At 38.9% G+C, this 17,495-nt stretch overlaps 1 protein-coding gene across 1 annotated transcript in view; it reads right to left on the bottom strand.

The window, feature by feature from the left end:
- Positions 1-282: 282 nt before the first annotated feature.
- Positions 283-17,495, bottom strand: part of STX17 (syntaxin 17) — a 95,483-nt gene continuing 78,270 nt past the window's right edge. Inside the window, exons 7-8 of the mRNA XM_007461644.1 lie at positions 1,862-1,948; positions 283-1,123 (exon numbers count right to left, since the gene is read on the bottom strand). Of these exons, the coding sequence (XP_007461706.1) occupies positions 884-1,123; positions 1,862-1,948 (327 nt within the window). The 3' untranslated portion in view covers positions 283-883. The remainder of the gene's footprint in view (positions 1,124-1,861; positions 1,949-17,495) is intronic.

Below are 17,495 nucleotides of genomic sequence, written 5' to 3' on the forward strand. Positions count from 1 at the left end.
TGTTAAAAAAAAAAACAGATTATGAGAGAAGTCTGCATTACACATGGGTAGAATTCACCCCATAAGTCAAAGAACTTTTCAAAATTACAAGGGAGGAAAGGCAGAGGGGACTAGATATTTGAGGTGTTAAGAGACAGGCTGACAGAGCAAGCTTAGTGACTGGCTTTATAAGTCTACCACTTGAGACTCTGTGTTCTTTATTTATAGAGAGGCAGAAAGAAGAGTTCAGAGCAGAAGCCAGGGTCATAAATTAAGACTGAAAGAGAAGTTGGGCCTCTCTTTCCATTTTCTTACACTATTTGTTTCCTTCACTTGAAAATATTGTTAGACCAAATTGCAATAAGGCTCACCAAATGGACTCCGTTATGCAGTTTACTCATGCACCTTGCTAGGTCCTGATTTCCCTATTTGATATGAAAAGCTGCTGAACTTCCATTCTTTTCTCTGATAAAATGCCTAAAAAATCTATATTTAGGAGATAAAGAAGCATACTTACAATATGCTTAGCCTTGGAGTCTCCAAGTCAGGGTTATGGAAGAAACTATTCTGAAAACTATCCTTCCATAACCCAACATGTTCACACATCACAAATCCTTATCAAAGTTATGGTTGGGTTTTCACATTTCCAGGTAAAAAATATGCTCCCTGGCAGTCCTTAAACTTTACCTGACAAACACTGTACACCCTCAGTCCAGGCTCCTCAATCTCTAACATCCCCATTAACACCCTAGTAAACAACAAAATATATCCACTTATCACAGTTCAATCCCACTTGAGCATCTGTAGCCACTATTTTGATATAATCATGTTCCAAAAGCTGACTGAGTGTCCAACAGCAGCAAAGGATAGACATGTTGGCGCCAGTAATACTGAAGTTTGTTTTTTAACTGCATTTTTTGTCAGTTTGGCTGGGAAGATTTGGACAGCTGGAAGTGAGCTTCTCCATCATTTTCTGTTTCTTTCTTTGTAACAATTTTCCACCTGTGAAGCCCAACACCCCACCACCAAGTGCAGCTGCAATTCCTGCCACTTTGAAGCCTGCAAGGAGGCCAATCGGACCCCCCACCACTCCTCCGATGAGTGCACCTGCCACAGGCAGAGCTGCCAGCTTGTATTTTGCAGCCTGTAAAAAAAAAAAAAATTCAATTTAGAAATTGAGTTGAGAGTATCTCCCTGTGGTGATGTGCATTTTCCTCTCATTACTCCTGGCAATGCCTCTTTAACTCGTGGTACATAATTAACCTTAAAGATGGTTCTGGGGTCAGGGGAGGGGAGAAAATATTCCACAGGTACTACAATTGCTCCAGATCTCAGAACTTAAGAGAAATGAGCTACAAAGAGTAGACTGCTATAAATTGATTTTACTTGCAAAACAATCAATCCACTAACTATCTAGCTGGCTTATTTAAACAGTTTCAGCAGCCACAGATACTCCCAAAGCTTTTAAATTGCAGAGATTATTTCGTGTGAATACCTGGGGTTAAAAGCAACATTCTATGGGAAACAAATGGACCCACTCCATGTGTGCTGTCACGTCCTTACAATTTTGCCCCTATTGGATTCTGGAAACCCTCTCTATGCCTCTCCCTGAACTCCTGCAAATATCCCCTTGTAACACCAAATGCCTTAAAGTAGGGCTTCAGTTTATTCTCTTGGAAAAAATTTCTCTCACAACAGAATGAATCTTAGAGCAGAATATTACAAGAGCCATTGATTTCTCGCACTACCTATGTGTCATTTCTTCCTTATTTTCTTAATTGCTGGTTCCCTCAACATTAAAGAGAGCAGATCAATTGGGTTAATACTAGGGATTCCTGAGAGCCAGAGTACCATTGATTTGTCAGCAGGAGCAGAATCTTACCTTCCCCAAGTTTTTGGTTCCCTCTTCAACGTTCACAGCAGCACTGTTGACATGGTCTTCAACGCTGTCAATCTTCTCCTGCTGAGACTAGATGCAAAGGAATTATGAGTGAGCGTTCCTGCTGGGGAGCAGCAGTCAGCCAATACACACTATTTTAATTCCTGTAATCAGAGCCCTGGGTACTGCAGCCTTGCAGTCTTAATAGCATCTGATAAACGATGTCGAAAGTAAAATTCACTCATATGAAAAAAAGAGGGTAACTTAATTATTAGATAAGAAGGGGGTGGCACCTTTATAGGAAAAAGCATCTCACACTAAAATTCAATCAAACATACAAACATTATTCTCCAAATGAATCTACTTTCCAGGAGGAAAAATATCTAAATAAGCATTTACGTGTCATGTTGGGTTTTACAGAAAAAAACAAAAACAAAATCAAACCAAAAGGCCTTTTCTAACTTACCTTCTTTGAAGATTCAGTTTAAAACAGGCAAATTTCCTTAGGAGTTAAATGCCCTTGATCCAATAAACACAAATTATTATATTTTAGGAATAAAAATATAATATGGCTTGATCTGCCATGAAATTGTTCCACCTGTGATATGCACTAGGGAGTAGTAAATGAATTTACTGTCCCATGTTTGTTTGTTTTTTTGTCCCATGTTTTACACCTGTACTCTTTAATACATTTTAAAATCATGACAAGTTAAAATGTTTCAGATCCAACATATTAATAAAGCATTCTACATAAAAAGGCAACACCTGTGCTGACACAACAGAAACTCATGGAATCTCTGGGTAGAAGGAATGTTTAGGTCATTGAGTGCAATTTTCCCCTCAGCTGTGCGAAGCCTCACTACACTTCTGACAAGTGGCTATTGAATCTCTGCTCGAACACCTCCAGTGACAGGAACTCACTATTTGACACAGGAACACACTTTTATTTATTTTTTATTTATTTAAAAATTTTTTTTAAATTTTATTTATTTATTTTTGGCTGTTTTGGGTCTTTGCTGCTGCGCACGGGCTTTCTCTAGTTGCGGTGAGCAGGGGCTACTCTTTGTTGCGGTGCAAGGGCTTCTCATTGCAGTGGCTTTTCTTGTTGCGGAGCATGGGCTCTAGGCACACGCGCTTCAGTAGTTGTGGCACACAGGCTCAGTAGTCGTGGCTTACGGGCTCTAGAGCACAGGCTCAGTAGCTGTGGTGCACGGGCTTAGTTGCTCTGTGGCACGTGGGATCTTCCCGGACCAGGGCTCAAACCTGTGTCCCCTGCATTGGCAGGTGGGTTCTTAACCACTGCACCACAGGGAAGTCCCACACCCCCATTTTTAAATCAACTTATTTATACGGAATTTACATATGATAATACGCACCCAATTTTTAGGGCACATACTTTGATTAGTTCTGACAAATGTATAAACCCACGTAACCACGATCACATCAATATATACACTATTTAGTTTTTGTTTTTTTTAATTCACAGGAAAAAGAAGAGAATCCCTCTTTGATCCTAGCTAAATTTCAACTTCTACAATGACTGTGAAATAATTCAACTTTAATCCTGAAGTATTTGATTGCCCTTATATAAGTGACCTCTTCATTTATACTGAAGCAATTATAACTAACACACTGTTCTAATTCCAATCATTTCATTTGAGAACATGAAACCCAAACAACACATCTAATTTTTCTCCACAGTTGCTTCCTACCAGTATCAATGATATTCTTTCCCTTCTCACATCCTTTTCACTACTGGAGCTTTACATGGTATCCCTTCATTCCCATATTCTCCACTACTACCTTGACATCTCTAACACAATCCCTAAAAAAGTTCTTTATCAGTTTTCCTTCCAACATCTCTGTCAGAGCAAATACAACAGTGGTTCTCATGCATGAGTGTGCACCAGAATCACCTGGAGGACTTCTCAAAACATAGGTTGCTGGGCCCCATCCCCAGAGTTTCTGATTTACCAGGCTTGGGATGAGGCCTGAGAATTTGCATTTCTAATGAGTTCCCAGGTGATGCTGATGGTGCAACTCCATGATTCTCATACTTTAAAAACCACTAGTATCTATACACCATAGGATTATGGGCACAACCTTTGGTCAGATGTCCTGTGTTCAAATCCCAGCACTATCACTGTGCGCCCTTGGACAAATTACTCAAGCTCTCTAGGTGTCAGTATTTTCATCTGCCAACTGAGGATAATGATACTTACACCTCACAGAGCTGAAGTGAGGATAAAATGAGACAGTGCCTGTAGAGTATGAGGGTAAAAATTTGAAAAGTCATTGTCTTCCCAAGAAAGCTTAAATCCCATCTTTTCTATCAAAAAATATATCAAACTTTTTCCTGTGATGCTTGAAATTTTCTGGGGCACTAAAATATTAAATCTCTCCTAGCATTCACTCATTCATTCATTCAATTTTTATTTTCCTCAGACAATAAAACTTCTTTATGTTGGCTTTCTTTTTCCAACCCAAAGAGGCATCAAGTGCCAGTGCTTGTAATATTCAGCTTGTCTTGATTTCTGTCATTATTTCTATTTGGGACACCCCCAACATTTTCAGTTCTTGCCAGAAAGTCTATGCTAGCAGATAAATCACAGGTATAAAATATCAACCTTCATATCTTGACTAGTTGAGGAGTAGAGGGAAAAGGCAACATGTCTCCTTTCTCTCAGCCCCAAAATAATTCTGCCACGATGGTACAGGCTGCCAGGATTATTGCCATTTCTATACTCCAAGAGTGATTTCAAGACCTCAGGAGAAAATGATTTTTTTTCTAAAAAGGTTGGATACTGAAGCTCTATGACCTTTTTTCAATAAAGTGAATTTTTAAAAAGTTTTTAATATTTTTTCCCAAGGGCATGGAGTCAAGATGGCAGCATGGGAGGATGTGGAGTTCGTATCTTCCCACAACTAGGGCACCTGCCGGACGCTGGTGGGGGACCTTGAAGCCCAAGGAGATGGGAGGAACCCCCAAGTGACTGGGTAGGATGTGGGGGGGAGTGCGGGGGAGGAGAAGTGGAGGCTGGACAGGACCGGTGCCCATGAGGGGTGGCTGGGTGAGGGGAGGTGTTCCCACGCCTGGAGGGACCCTCAGGGGCTCGGAAGACCAGGGGAAGCGCGGTGGGCGTTTCCCCTACCCACTTGGGCCCCGGGAAGCCTGCTGGGCTCCTGAGCCTGGTCCTCTGCCCTCTGGTGCCCCCTCCGGCCGCATGGGTCCTAGGGGTGTGGGAAGGATGGAGGGGGGAGAAGAGGAGGAGAGGTGGACAGTGGACAGGGAACCCTCTGGGACCAGAGGGTCAGGGGAAGCGCTGCAGGCATTTCCCCTGCCCACTCGGCCCTGGGAAGCCTGTTGAGCTTCCACGTCTGGTCCCCTGCCTTCTGAGGCCACCTTCTGGCCACATGGGTCCTAGGGGCATAGGAGTGGGGGGGAAGAAGAGAGGCTAACAGGGAGGGACGCTCTGGGATCAGAGGATGGGGGAACACGCCTAGCATATCCCCGACCCGCTCAGGCCCAGGGATCCTGCTGGGGTCCTGGACCTGGTCCTCTGCCCTCCAAGGCCAGAGGCACTCCTGGGCCCCTCCTTTTCCAGCCCTGTGGGCCCTAAACATAGGTCCCGCCAACCACCTAAACCCCGCCCCCTTCCTAAGCCCCATGCCCCACAGCCAAGGCCTTTTCCGGCTTTTTTTTTTCCTCCTCTTTTTTGCTATTGTGGTTGTTTTACCTTCTGGTTGTTGTTTCATCTATATATATATTTTTGATAAGTTTATTTATTTTATTATTTTTGGCTGCATTGGGTCTTTGTTGCTGCACGTGGGCTTTCTCTAGCTGTGGAGAGCAGGGGCTACTCTTCGTTGCAGTGCGCGTGGTTCTCATTGTGCTGGCTTTTCTTGCTGTGGAGCAGGGGCTCTAGGCACACTGGCTTCAGTAGTTGTGGTGCATGGGCTCAGCAGTTGTGCCTAGTAGGCTCTAGAGCACAGGCTCAGTAGTTGTGGCACATGGGCTTTGTTGCTCCATGGCATGTGGGATCTTCCTGGGCCAGGGCTTGAACCTGTGTCCCCTGCACTGGCAGGTAGATTCCTAACCACTGCACCACCAGGGAAGACCCTCATCTATATTTTAATTTTTAAATTTTTTTCTAACATATCTGTTAGTTTTCTAATTTATTTTATTTTTTACTCTTTATTATTGTTCTGCTCCTTTTTTTGTGCCATCCTGCATGGCTTGTGGGATCTAGGTTCACAAGCCAGGGGTCAGGCCTGAGCTCCTGCGGTGGGAGCTCTGAGTCCGAACCACTCAACTAACAGAGAACCTCAGACCCCAGGGAATATTCAACAGAGTGAGGTATCCTGGAGGTCCTCATCTTGGCACCAAGACCCAGCTCTACCCAACAGCCTACAAACTCCAGTGCTGGAAGCCTCAGGCCAAACAACCAGTAAGACAGGAACACAATCCCACCCGTCCAAAAAAAAAAAGGGATGACAAAATATATGTCACAGATGAAGGAACAAGGTAAAAACCTACAAGACCAAATAAATGAAGAGGAAATAGGCAACCTACCTGAAAAAGAATTCAGAGTAATGATAGTAAAGATGATCCAGAATCTCTGAAATAGAATGGAGGCATGGATCGAGAAAATACAAGAAATGTTTAACAAAGATCTAGAAGAACTGAAGAACAAACCATCAGAGATGAACAACAAAATAACAAATGAAAAATACACTAGAAGGAATCAATAACAGAATAACTGAGGCAGAAGAATGAATAAGTGAGCTGGAAGACAGAATGGTAGAAATAACTGCTAAGGAGAAGAATAAAGAAAAAAGAATGAAAAGAATTGAAGACAATCTCAGAGACCTCTGGGACAGCACTAAACACACCAACATTTGAATTATAGGGGAGCCAGAAGAAGAGAAAAAGAAAGGGTCTGAGAAAATATTCAAAGAGATTATAGTGGAAAATTTCCCTAACATGGGAAAGGAAACAGTCACCCAAGTCCAGGAAGCACAGAGAGTCCCATACAAGATAAATCCAAGGAGAAACACACCAAGACACATATTAAACAAACAAAGAAAGATTAAATTCAAAGAAAAAATATTAAAAGCAGCAAGGGAAAAGCAAAAAATAACATACAAAGGAATCCCCCTAAGGTTACCAGCTGATTTTTCTGCAGGCCAGAAGGGAGTAGCAGGATATACTTAAAGTGATGAAAGAGAAAAACATACAACCAAGATTACTCTACCCAGCAAGGATCTCATTCAGATTTGATGGAGAAATCAAAAGCTTTACAGAGAAGCAAAAGCTAAGTGAATTCAGCACCACGAACCCAACTTTACAAATGCTAAAGGAACTTCTCTAGGCAGGAAACACAAAAGAAGAAAAAGACCCACAAAAATAACCCCCAAACAATTAAGAAAGTGGTAATAGGAACATACATTCAATAATAATCTTGAATGTAAATGGACTAAATGCTCCAACCAAAAGACATAGACTGGCTGAATGGATACAAAAACAAGACCCATATATATGCTGTCTACAAGAGACCTGATTCAGACCTAGGGACACATACAGACTGAAAATGAAGGGTTGGAAAAAGGTATTCTATGCAAATGGAAATCAAAAGAAAGCAGGAGGAGCAATACTTGTATCAGATAAAATAGACTTTAAAATAAAGACTGTTAAAAGAGATAAGGAAGGACACTACATAATGATCAAGGGATCAATCCAAGAAGAAGATATAACAATTATAAATATTTATGCACCCAACACAGGAGCACCTCAATACATGAGGCAAATGCTAACAACCATAAAAGGGGAAATTCACAGTAACACAATAAGAGTAGGGGACTTCAACACCCCACTTACACCAATGGACAGATCATCCAGACAGAAAATAAATAAGGAAACACAAGCTTTAAATGACACAATAGACCAGATAGATTTAATTGATATTTATAGGACATTCCACCTGAAAGTCTCCAGGATAGACCACATCTTGGGCCACAAATCAAGCCTTGGAAAATTTAAGAAAACTGAAATCGTATCAAGCATCTTTTCTGACCACAATACAATGGATTAGAAATTAGTTACAGGAAAAATTAGTTACAGGAAAAAAACACAAATACATGGAGGCTAAACAGTGCACTACTGAATAACCAAGAGATCACTGAAGAAATAAAAGAGGAAATAAAAAACATACATAGAAACAAATGACAATGAAAACACAATGACCCAAAACCTATGGGACTCAACAAAAGCAGTTCTAAGAAGGAAGTTTACAGCAATTCAATCTCACCTCAAGAAACAAGAAAAATCTCAAATAAACAATCTAAACTTACACCTGAAGCAACTAAAGAAAAAAGAACAAAGAAAACCCAAAGTTAGTAGAAGGAAAGAAATCATAAAGGTCAGAGCAGAAAGAAATGAAACAGAAACAAAGAGAACAGCAGCAAAGATCAATAAAACTAAAAGTTGGTTCTTTGAGAAGATCAACAAAATTGATAAACCTTTAGCCAGACTCATCAAGAAAAAAAAGGGAGAGGACGCAAATCAATAAAATTATAAATGAAAAAGGAGAAATCGCAGACAACGCAGAAATACAAAGGATTATAAGAGACTACTACAAACAACTATATGCCAATAAAATGGACAACCTTGAAGAAATGGACAAATTCTTGAAAAGGTACAATTTTCTAACACTGAACCAGGAAGAATTAGAAAATATAAACAGAGCAATCACAAGTAATGAAATTGAAACTGTTACTAAATCTTCCAACAAACAAAGCCCAGGACCAGATGGCTTCACAGGTGAATTCTATCAAACATTTAGAGAAGAGCTAACACCCATCCTTCTCAAACTCTTCCAAAAAATTGCAGAGACCACTCCCAAATTCGTTCTATGAGGCCACCATCACCCTGATAACCAAAACCAGACAAAGATATCCCCAAAAAAGAAAATTACAGACCACTATCACTGATGAACATAGATGCAAAAATCCTCAACAAAATACTAGCAAACAGAATCCAACAACACATTAAAAGAATCATACACCATGATCAAGTGGGGTTTATCCCAGGAATGCAAGGATTTTTCAATATATGCAAATCAATCAATGTGATACACCATATTAACAAATTAAGGGGAAAAAAAATGTGATCATCTCAATAGATGCAGAAAAAGCTTTTGACAAAACTCAACACTGATTTATGTTAAAAACTCTCCACAAAATGGGCATAGAGGTAACCTACCTCAACAAAATATAGGCCATGTATGACAAACACACAGCAAACATCATTCTCAATCATGAAAAACTGAAAGCATTTCCACTAAGCTCAGGAACAAGACAAGGATGTCACTCTCACCACTCTTATTCAACATAGTTTTCCAAGTCCTAGCCAAGGCACTCAGAGAAGAAAAAGAAATAAAAGGAATACCAATTGGAAAAGAAGTAAAACTGTCACTGTTTGCAGATGACATGATACTATACACAGAAAATCCTAAAGATGCCACCAGAAAACTACCAGAACTAATCAATGAATTTGGTAAGGTTGCAGGATACAAAATTAATGCACAGAAATCTCTTGCATTCCTATACACCAACAATGAAAAATCAGAAAGAGAAATTAAGGAAACAATCCAATTTACCATCGCAATAAAAAAAATAAAATACCTAGGAACAAACCTACCTAAGGAGGCAAAAGACCTGTACTCAGAAAACTATAAAACACTGATGAGGGGCTTCCCTGGTGGTGCAGTGGTTGAGAGTCTGCCTGCCGATGCAGGGGACACAGGTTCGTGCCCTGATCCGGGAAGATCCCACATGCCGCAGAGCAGCTGGGCCCGTGAGCCATGGCCACTAAGCCTGTGCGTCCAGAGCCTGTGCTCCACAACAGGAGAGGCCACAACAGTGAGAGGCCCATGTACCACAAAAAAAAAAAAAAAGAAAAAAAAAACTGATGAAAGAAATCAAAGATGACATAAACAGATGAAGAAATATACCATGTTCTTGTATTGGAAGAATCAATACCGTGAAAATGACTATACCATCCAAAGCAATCTACAGACTCAATGCAATCCCTATCAAATTACCAATGTCATTCTTGAGAACGCCAAATAGCCAAAGCAATCTTGAGAAAGAAAAACGGAGCTGGAGGAACCAGGCTCCCTGACTTCAAACTATACTATGAAGCAGCAATAATCAAGACAGTATGGTACTGGCACAAAAACAGAAATACAGATCAATGGTACAGGATAGAAAGCCCAGAGATAAACCCACACACATATGGGCACCTAATTTATGACAAAGAGACAAGAACATAAAAATGGAGAAAAGACAGCCTCTTCCATAAGTGGTGTTGGGAAAACTGGACAGATACATGTAAAAGAATGAAATTAGAACACTACCTAACACCATACACAAAAATAAACTCAAAATGGATTAAAGACCTAAATATAAGACTGGACACTATAAAACTCTTAGAAGAAAACACAGGAAACACTGACAAAAACCACAATAAGTTCTTTTTTGACCCACCTCTTAGAGTAACAAAAATAAAAACAAAAATAAACAAATGGGACCTAATGAAACTTCAAAGATTTTGCACAGCAAAGGAAACCATAAACAAGACGAAAAGACAACCCCCAGAATGGGAGAAAATATTTGCAAATGAAGCAACTGACAAAGGATTAATCTCCAAAATATACAAACAGCTCATGGAGCTCAATATCAAAAAAACAAACAACCCAATTAAAAAATGGGCAAAAGACCTAAACGGACTTTTCACCAAAGAAGACATACAGATGCTCAACATCACTAATTATTAGAGAAATGCAAATCAAAACTACAACGAGGTATCACCTCACAGCAGTCAGAATGGCCATCATCAAAAGATCTACAAACAATAAATGCTGGAGAGGGTGTGGAGAAAAGGAAACTCTTTTGCACTGTTGGTGGGAATGTAAATAGATACAGCCACTATGGAGAACAGTATGGAGGTTCCTTAAAAAACTAAAAATAGAACTACCATATGACCCAGCAATCCCACTACTGGGCATACAACCTAAGAGAACCATAATTCAAAAGGACACATGTGCCCCAGTGTTCATTGTAGCACTATTTACAATAGCCAGAACATGGAAACAACCTAAATGTCCAATGACAGATGAATGGATAAAGAAGATATGGTACATATATACAATGGAATATTACTCAGCCATAAAAATGAACAAAATTGGGTCATTTGTAGAGATGTGAATGGACCTAGAGTCTGTCATACAGAGTTAAGTAAGCCAGAAAAACAAATATTGTATATTAACGCATATATGTGAAAGCTAGAAAAATGGTACAGATGAACCTATATGCAAGGCAGGAATAGAGATGCAGACAGAGAATGGACACATGGACACAGGTGGGGAAGGAGAGGGTGGGACGAATTGGGAGATTAGGATTGACATATATACACTACTATGCATAAAACAGATAGCTAATAGGAACATGCTATAATGCACAGGAAGCTCAGCTTGGTGCTCTGTGATGACCTAGATGTGTGGGATGGTGGGGGGGGTGAGGGTGGGTTGGAGGGAGGTCCAAGAGGAAGGGGATATAGGTATACATATAGCTGATTCACTTCATTGTACAGCAGAAACTAACACAACATTGTAAAGCAATTATACTCCAATTAAAAAAAATTTTTTTTTCACAAAAATCCTTTGGAATAATTGGAGAAAGGACCACAAAACAAAATGAAGCCTGAGATCACTGATTATCTGAACTGTAATATTCCCCATCACCGCAATCACCAGTACTTGATAAAGCCTATCTCACCCTGGACAGCAGTCCACACCTGTAAAGACATATTTACTGATATCGGGAAGCTTGCTTAAATAATGGCATGGAGGTAAAACAAAGCACAGACCAACCCCTCTCCTGGGATCAACAAACAGTTGGCCCTCTTTCTTTTTATACTTTCTTCTTCCCCTATTTTGCTTGATTTGAATCTCAAATTTGCCCATATCTTCAAATTCTATTCCTTGAGTAAGGAGGACTCAGTGATATAGTCAGACAATTATAGCTAGGCAGCAAATTGGTGTCAGAGTTGTCTATCACTGTCCATAGAATGCCAAACTAGACTCCATTCAGAGCTGAATCTGGTCACCACTTGTCCACTATGACCTTGGCTCTTTATGCTGGGCCAAACCATACATACATAACTTTAACCTGGTACAGCACACCAAGGTCCTAACAACAGTGGCAGCTCAGAAGCCTACACACCACTATCTACCAGCTGTCCCTTTTTGCTTCTGATTTGCTTATGTTTGCTTTCATCTCCTAGGCCTCCCAAATCTGACAACCATTAAACTTCCTTTTTAACATTTGGCACCTCATATATGCTCTCAACATCCCTTTAACAATGAGTTAAAACCATTTATGAGGGACACTGTAGTTTTCTCAAACTAGAGTAATGTACAGACTTTTCCCTTTTTAAAGGAAAACAATTCTCGAAATATTCTAAGAATATGTCTATGGATTTTAACAAACACTGAATTAGGTTTCCTTGTCTGCCTGAAAAAAATAACAGAATCTTAATAAGTAGTTATAGGAGCACCTAAGAGTCTGAAAAAATGTGATTTATTAATATTTGTCAAGTAGAATGCAATTTAGGCATTTGAAGTCAAAACTAATGAAGAATTGTTTTTCCCTTGCTGGTAGTTGTGCAGTTTAATCAGTGTGCTTGGAAAGCTACAGGTTTAAGAAGCTAATGCCAAAATTCCAGGTATGTTCCTTTATTCTTCACTCTCTAAATTCCAGCCAGCTTTCAAGGCCAGCTTTAGTCTTAGATCCCAACCAATTGAGCTATCTTGGTTCTGAACTCCAAAGATACATAATCTATATGCCTTAATTAACATGCAATCATATACAGAGAAAAGCCCAGAAACAAACACTATGATATACAGGCAGAGTATACTGTCCTACAGTAGGCAATAAACAGAGTAGGTAAGTATGGTGTTGACATTAGGAGATTTTAGTAATAGGAAAGGGACTATAGGAACCATAGTACTAAAATGTCCAGAGGTATTAGTGGTGGCAAAGCAGAATACCAAGCAAAGAGGGAATCTAATAAGGTAGGGACAAAAGAAAGAATGCAGTGGGTCAGTGTGGTAGGGAAGGGAGTGGGAAATAATAGAAAATATCTCATGGAGTCTTCCCACCAATTTACAAAGCTAGTGCTGTTAACATCCTCAAGGTCGCATTGGTAATAAATGGAGGAATCTGATCTAGTACAACCCAGTTTTTATGCATTAGGACTAAAACTTGATTATAAAAGCCATAAGGAATAAGACAAAAGGTAGAGACAAAACTGGACTAGTAGCAGTGGTGATGCGCTGTTGAGCGAATGGCCCAGAGTTCTTCTAATTCCCCTTGACTAGAAATAGGGCTGGTTCCACAGTTATAGGAATAGAAGAGGACACTTGAGCAATAAGGTTGAAGAAAAAAGCAGGGTGCCTAGTAGATATTAATTTATTAACATTTATTGGACCACATGTGGATCTCTCAATGGCTTTGCAAGTACTTTTTTATTGTGGTAAAAATATATATAAAATTAACAATTTTTAAGTGTACAATTCAGTGGCATTAAGTACATTCACAATGTTGTGTAACTATCTTGACTAAACTATAGGTTCTTTTTTTATACTATTCTCTATTCTTCATTGAGTTTGGCACAGTGTTATGCACATAGAAAGCACTCCATAAATACATGGTTAATTAGCCTAGATACTATCATGACCATGTGATGATAACGAGAGGATGTGGTCACTCTTGTTACGTTCCCAAATCATATGGTGTCTAAATGGAGTTTCTGTTGAGTGCTTGACAATGTGGTCATGAGAACTCACTCACCCTGGGAACAGTAATTAGGGGTTCTCCCTTGAGCTTTTGCCTAATAGCATTCTGTCTCATGTCCTTACACAGACTATTATAAATAGGACATTTGTTTACAGCCATGGCTATACCCAAAGTTTTCCTGCACAAATCTTCCTCAGATTAGGGGTTAGGAGCTGCTTACATAATGTAGTCAGAAATACAACTTGTTAAATGGCCACAAACCCTTAATTTCCCTTTCATGTGCCTATTCCGTTGGAAGAGAAATGTATTCCTTTTGAATGAGAAGAACTTTGTACATGTTTAGTTTGTTTTTTATATCAACTTTGAGGTATAATTTACATACACTGTAACTTATCCATGTCATCGCGTACATATCGATGACTTTTGGCAAATGTAAATATTTGTGTAACCATACAGATTTTACAAACTATGTACAGATTTTACAAACTGCATTAGATCACATTATGAGTTACAATTATTGAATAAATCTTGATTGTAAAAACAACAAATATTTTGGGATTTATATTGTATTATTCCCTTTTATATGCAAATATATTAACATACTATACAGATACCTAATTCAAAAATTTCAAACATTTTGCTGCTTCTGACTTAGAAGCATTTAAAAAAGGAAAATGCTTTTAACAATTTACTGTACTCAATTTTAGGCATTACATTCCAAGAAAAAAATCCACAAACTAGAAAACAAGCAGAGTAAGTCACTTGTACTGAAAAGCTGAGAAATCATATTCTAGAAAGAACACATTAGAGAATCAAGGGTTCTTAAGAGAAGAAAATATGCTAAGGTATGGTAGGGTTAGGAAGGATAATGTTGATCTCAAAGAAGTGAAAAACTTTTTTTTTTCCCTCTCCATTATGGTTTATTACAGGACATTGCTATACAGGGAACTATATTCAATAGGACCTTATTGTTTATCCATTCTATATATAATAATTTGCATCTGCTAATTCCAAATTCCCAATCCATCCCTCCCTAGCCCCACTTCCACCTTGGCAACCACAAGTCTGTTCTCTATGTCTGTGAGTTTGTTTCTGTTTCGTAAATAAGTTCATTTGCGTCATATTTTAGATTCCACATATAAGTGATATCATATGGTATCTTTCTTTTTCTGACTTACTTCACTTAGTATGATAATCTCTAGGTCCATTCATGTTGCTGCAAATGGCATTATTTCATTCTTTTTTATGGCTGAGTTGTATAGAGAAAACCCTAATGACTCCATAAAAAAACTACTAGAAATGATAAATGAATTCACCAAGGTAGCAGGATACAAGATTAGCATACAGAAATCTGTTGCATTTCTTTACACTAACAATGAAATATCAGAAATTAAAAGTAAAAAAAAATCCCTTTTAAAATCACATAAAAAAACAAACAAACTTAGGAATAAACCTGACCAAGGAGGTGAAAGAAATGTAAGCTGAGAACTATACAACACTGATAAAGGAAACTGAAGATGATGCAAAGAAATGTAAAGATATCCCATGTTCTTCGATTGGAGAAATTAATATTGTTAAAATGGCCATATACCCAAGGCAATCTACAGATTTAATACTATCCTTATCAACTTACCCATGACATTTTTCACAGACCTACAACGAATAATCCTGAAATTTATATGGAATCATAAAAGACCCAGAATTGCCAAAGCAATCCTGAAGAAAAAGAACAAAGCAGGAGGCATAACCTTCCCAGACTTCAGACAATACTACAAAGCTACAGTAATCAAAACAGTGTGGTACTGGTACAAAAAAAAGACATATGGATCAATGCAACAGAAAAGAGAGCCCCGAAATAAACCCACACACCTACAGTCAAATCTTCGACAAAGGAGGCAAGAATATACAATGGGAAAAAGACAGTTTCTTCAGCAAGTGGTGCTGGGAAAGTTGGGCAGCTCCATGTAAATAAATGAAGTTAGAACACATCCTCTCACCATACACAAAAATAAACTCAAAATGGCTTAAAGACTTAAATGCAAGACTGACCCCCGAAAACTCCTAGAAGAGAACACAGACAAAATATTCTCTGACATAAATTGTGGCAAAGTTTTCTTTCTAGGTCAGTATCCTAAGGCAATTGAAATAAAAGCAAAAATAAACAAACAAGACCTAATCACACTTACAAGCTTTTGCACAGCAAAGGAAACCATAAATAAAAATGAAAAGACAACCTATGGATTGGGAGAAAATATTTGCGAACAATGCAACAAGGGATTAATTTCCAAAATATAAAACAGCTCGTACAACTCAATAACAAAAAAACAAACAATCCAATCCAAAAATGGGCAGACGACCTAAACACATTTCTCCAAAGAAGACATGCAGATGGCCAACAGGCACAAGAAAAGATGCTCAATATCGCTATTAGAGAAATGCAAATCAAAACTACAATGGGGTACCACCTAACATCGGTCAGAATGACCATCATTAAAAGGTCTACAAATATCAAATACTGTAGAGGGTGTAGAAAAGGGAACCCTCCTATACTGCTGGTGGGAATGTAAATTGGTACAGCCACTCTAGAAAACAGTATGGAAGTTACTCAAAAAACTGAAAACAGTTGCCATATGATGAAGCAATCCCACACCTCTGCATATATCTGAAGAAAACTGTAACGTGAAAAGACACATTCACCCCAATGTTCATAGCAGCACTATTTACAATAGCCAAGACATGGAAGCAACCTAAATGCCCATCGACATAGTATCATGTCATCTGCATACACTGACAATTTTACCTCTTCTCTTCCAATTTGGATATGTTTTATTTTTGTCTTGTCTGATTCCTGTGGCTGGGCCTTCCAATGCTATGTTGATTAGAAGTGGTGAGAGTGGGCATCCTTGTCTTATTCCAGATTTTAGTGGGAAGGCTTTCAGCTTTTCACCGCTGAGTATTATGTTGGCTGTGGTGAAAAACTTTTATATGGTAAAAAGACCAAACCTTTTCAGGATATGGCTCCAGAGTGCAAAAGTACTAGAGGGAAGTTATTAAGGGTAGAGTTTACTTTACATAAGAAAAAACTTCTAAGAGTTAGAGACTCCAAATGGAATGGTTGTATCCCTGCACTGTTATTGTTCAAAAAGAGGCAAAAGATCATCTATTTGAGAAGCTGGTGCAAGAGTAGAAGGATTAGATTAGTAGGCCTCCTAAGTCCTTTCCAAAAGGACAATTCTGAGATTGTGTGATCCAGGAACTTCTTCTAATTTAAAGCCAAATGTCAGGGAAACAGTAACTCAAAGATGTACAACCCCTAAATCATGGTTTGATCAAGAACAATGAACTAAACCCAGACAGAAGCATACGCAGAAACAGACTCGCACCTGTATATACATACGTATACACACACACACACACACACACACACACACACACACACACACACACACACACACCACACACACCCCTTCCCACAATTCCTGGGAAGAAAAATAAGAATAACTTATAAAAATAATGACAAAATCTGTTCTATCTTTCCCACCAAATCTACTTTATGTTCCCTAGTCTATGTTAATAGTAACACTGGCTACCTGGTTACGCAGAATAAAACCTTAATGTTTATTTTCTTTGACTCTTCCATCTTCCTCCAATTCCTGCTAAGTCTACCCCAGAAATACCTCTCAGCTGTCTTTTATCTTTATACTTGTATTGCCATGCTCTCAGTTAAACTCCTGCAATTGATTCCTAAGGTCCTTCCACCTATAATCTCCTCCTCCCT

This window comes from Lipotes vexillifer, unplaced genomic scaffold (assembly GCF_000442215.2).
Source record: "Lipotes vexillifer unplaced genomic scaffold, Lipotes_vexillifer_v1.1 scaffold809, whole genome shotgun sequence".
NCBI classification, from domain to species: domain Eukaryota; kingdom Metazoa; phylum Chordata; class Mammalia; order Artiodactyla; family Lipotidae; genus Lipotes; species Lipotes vexillifer.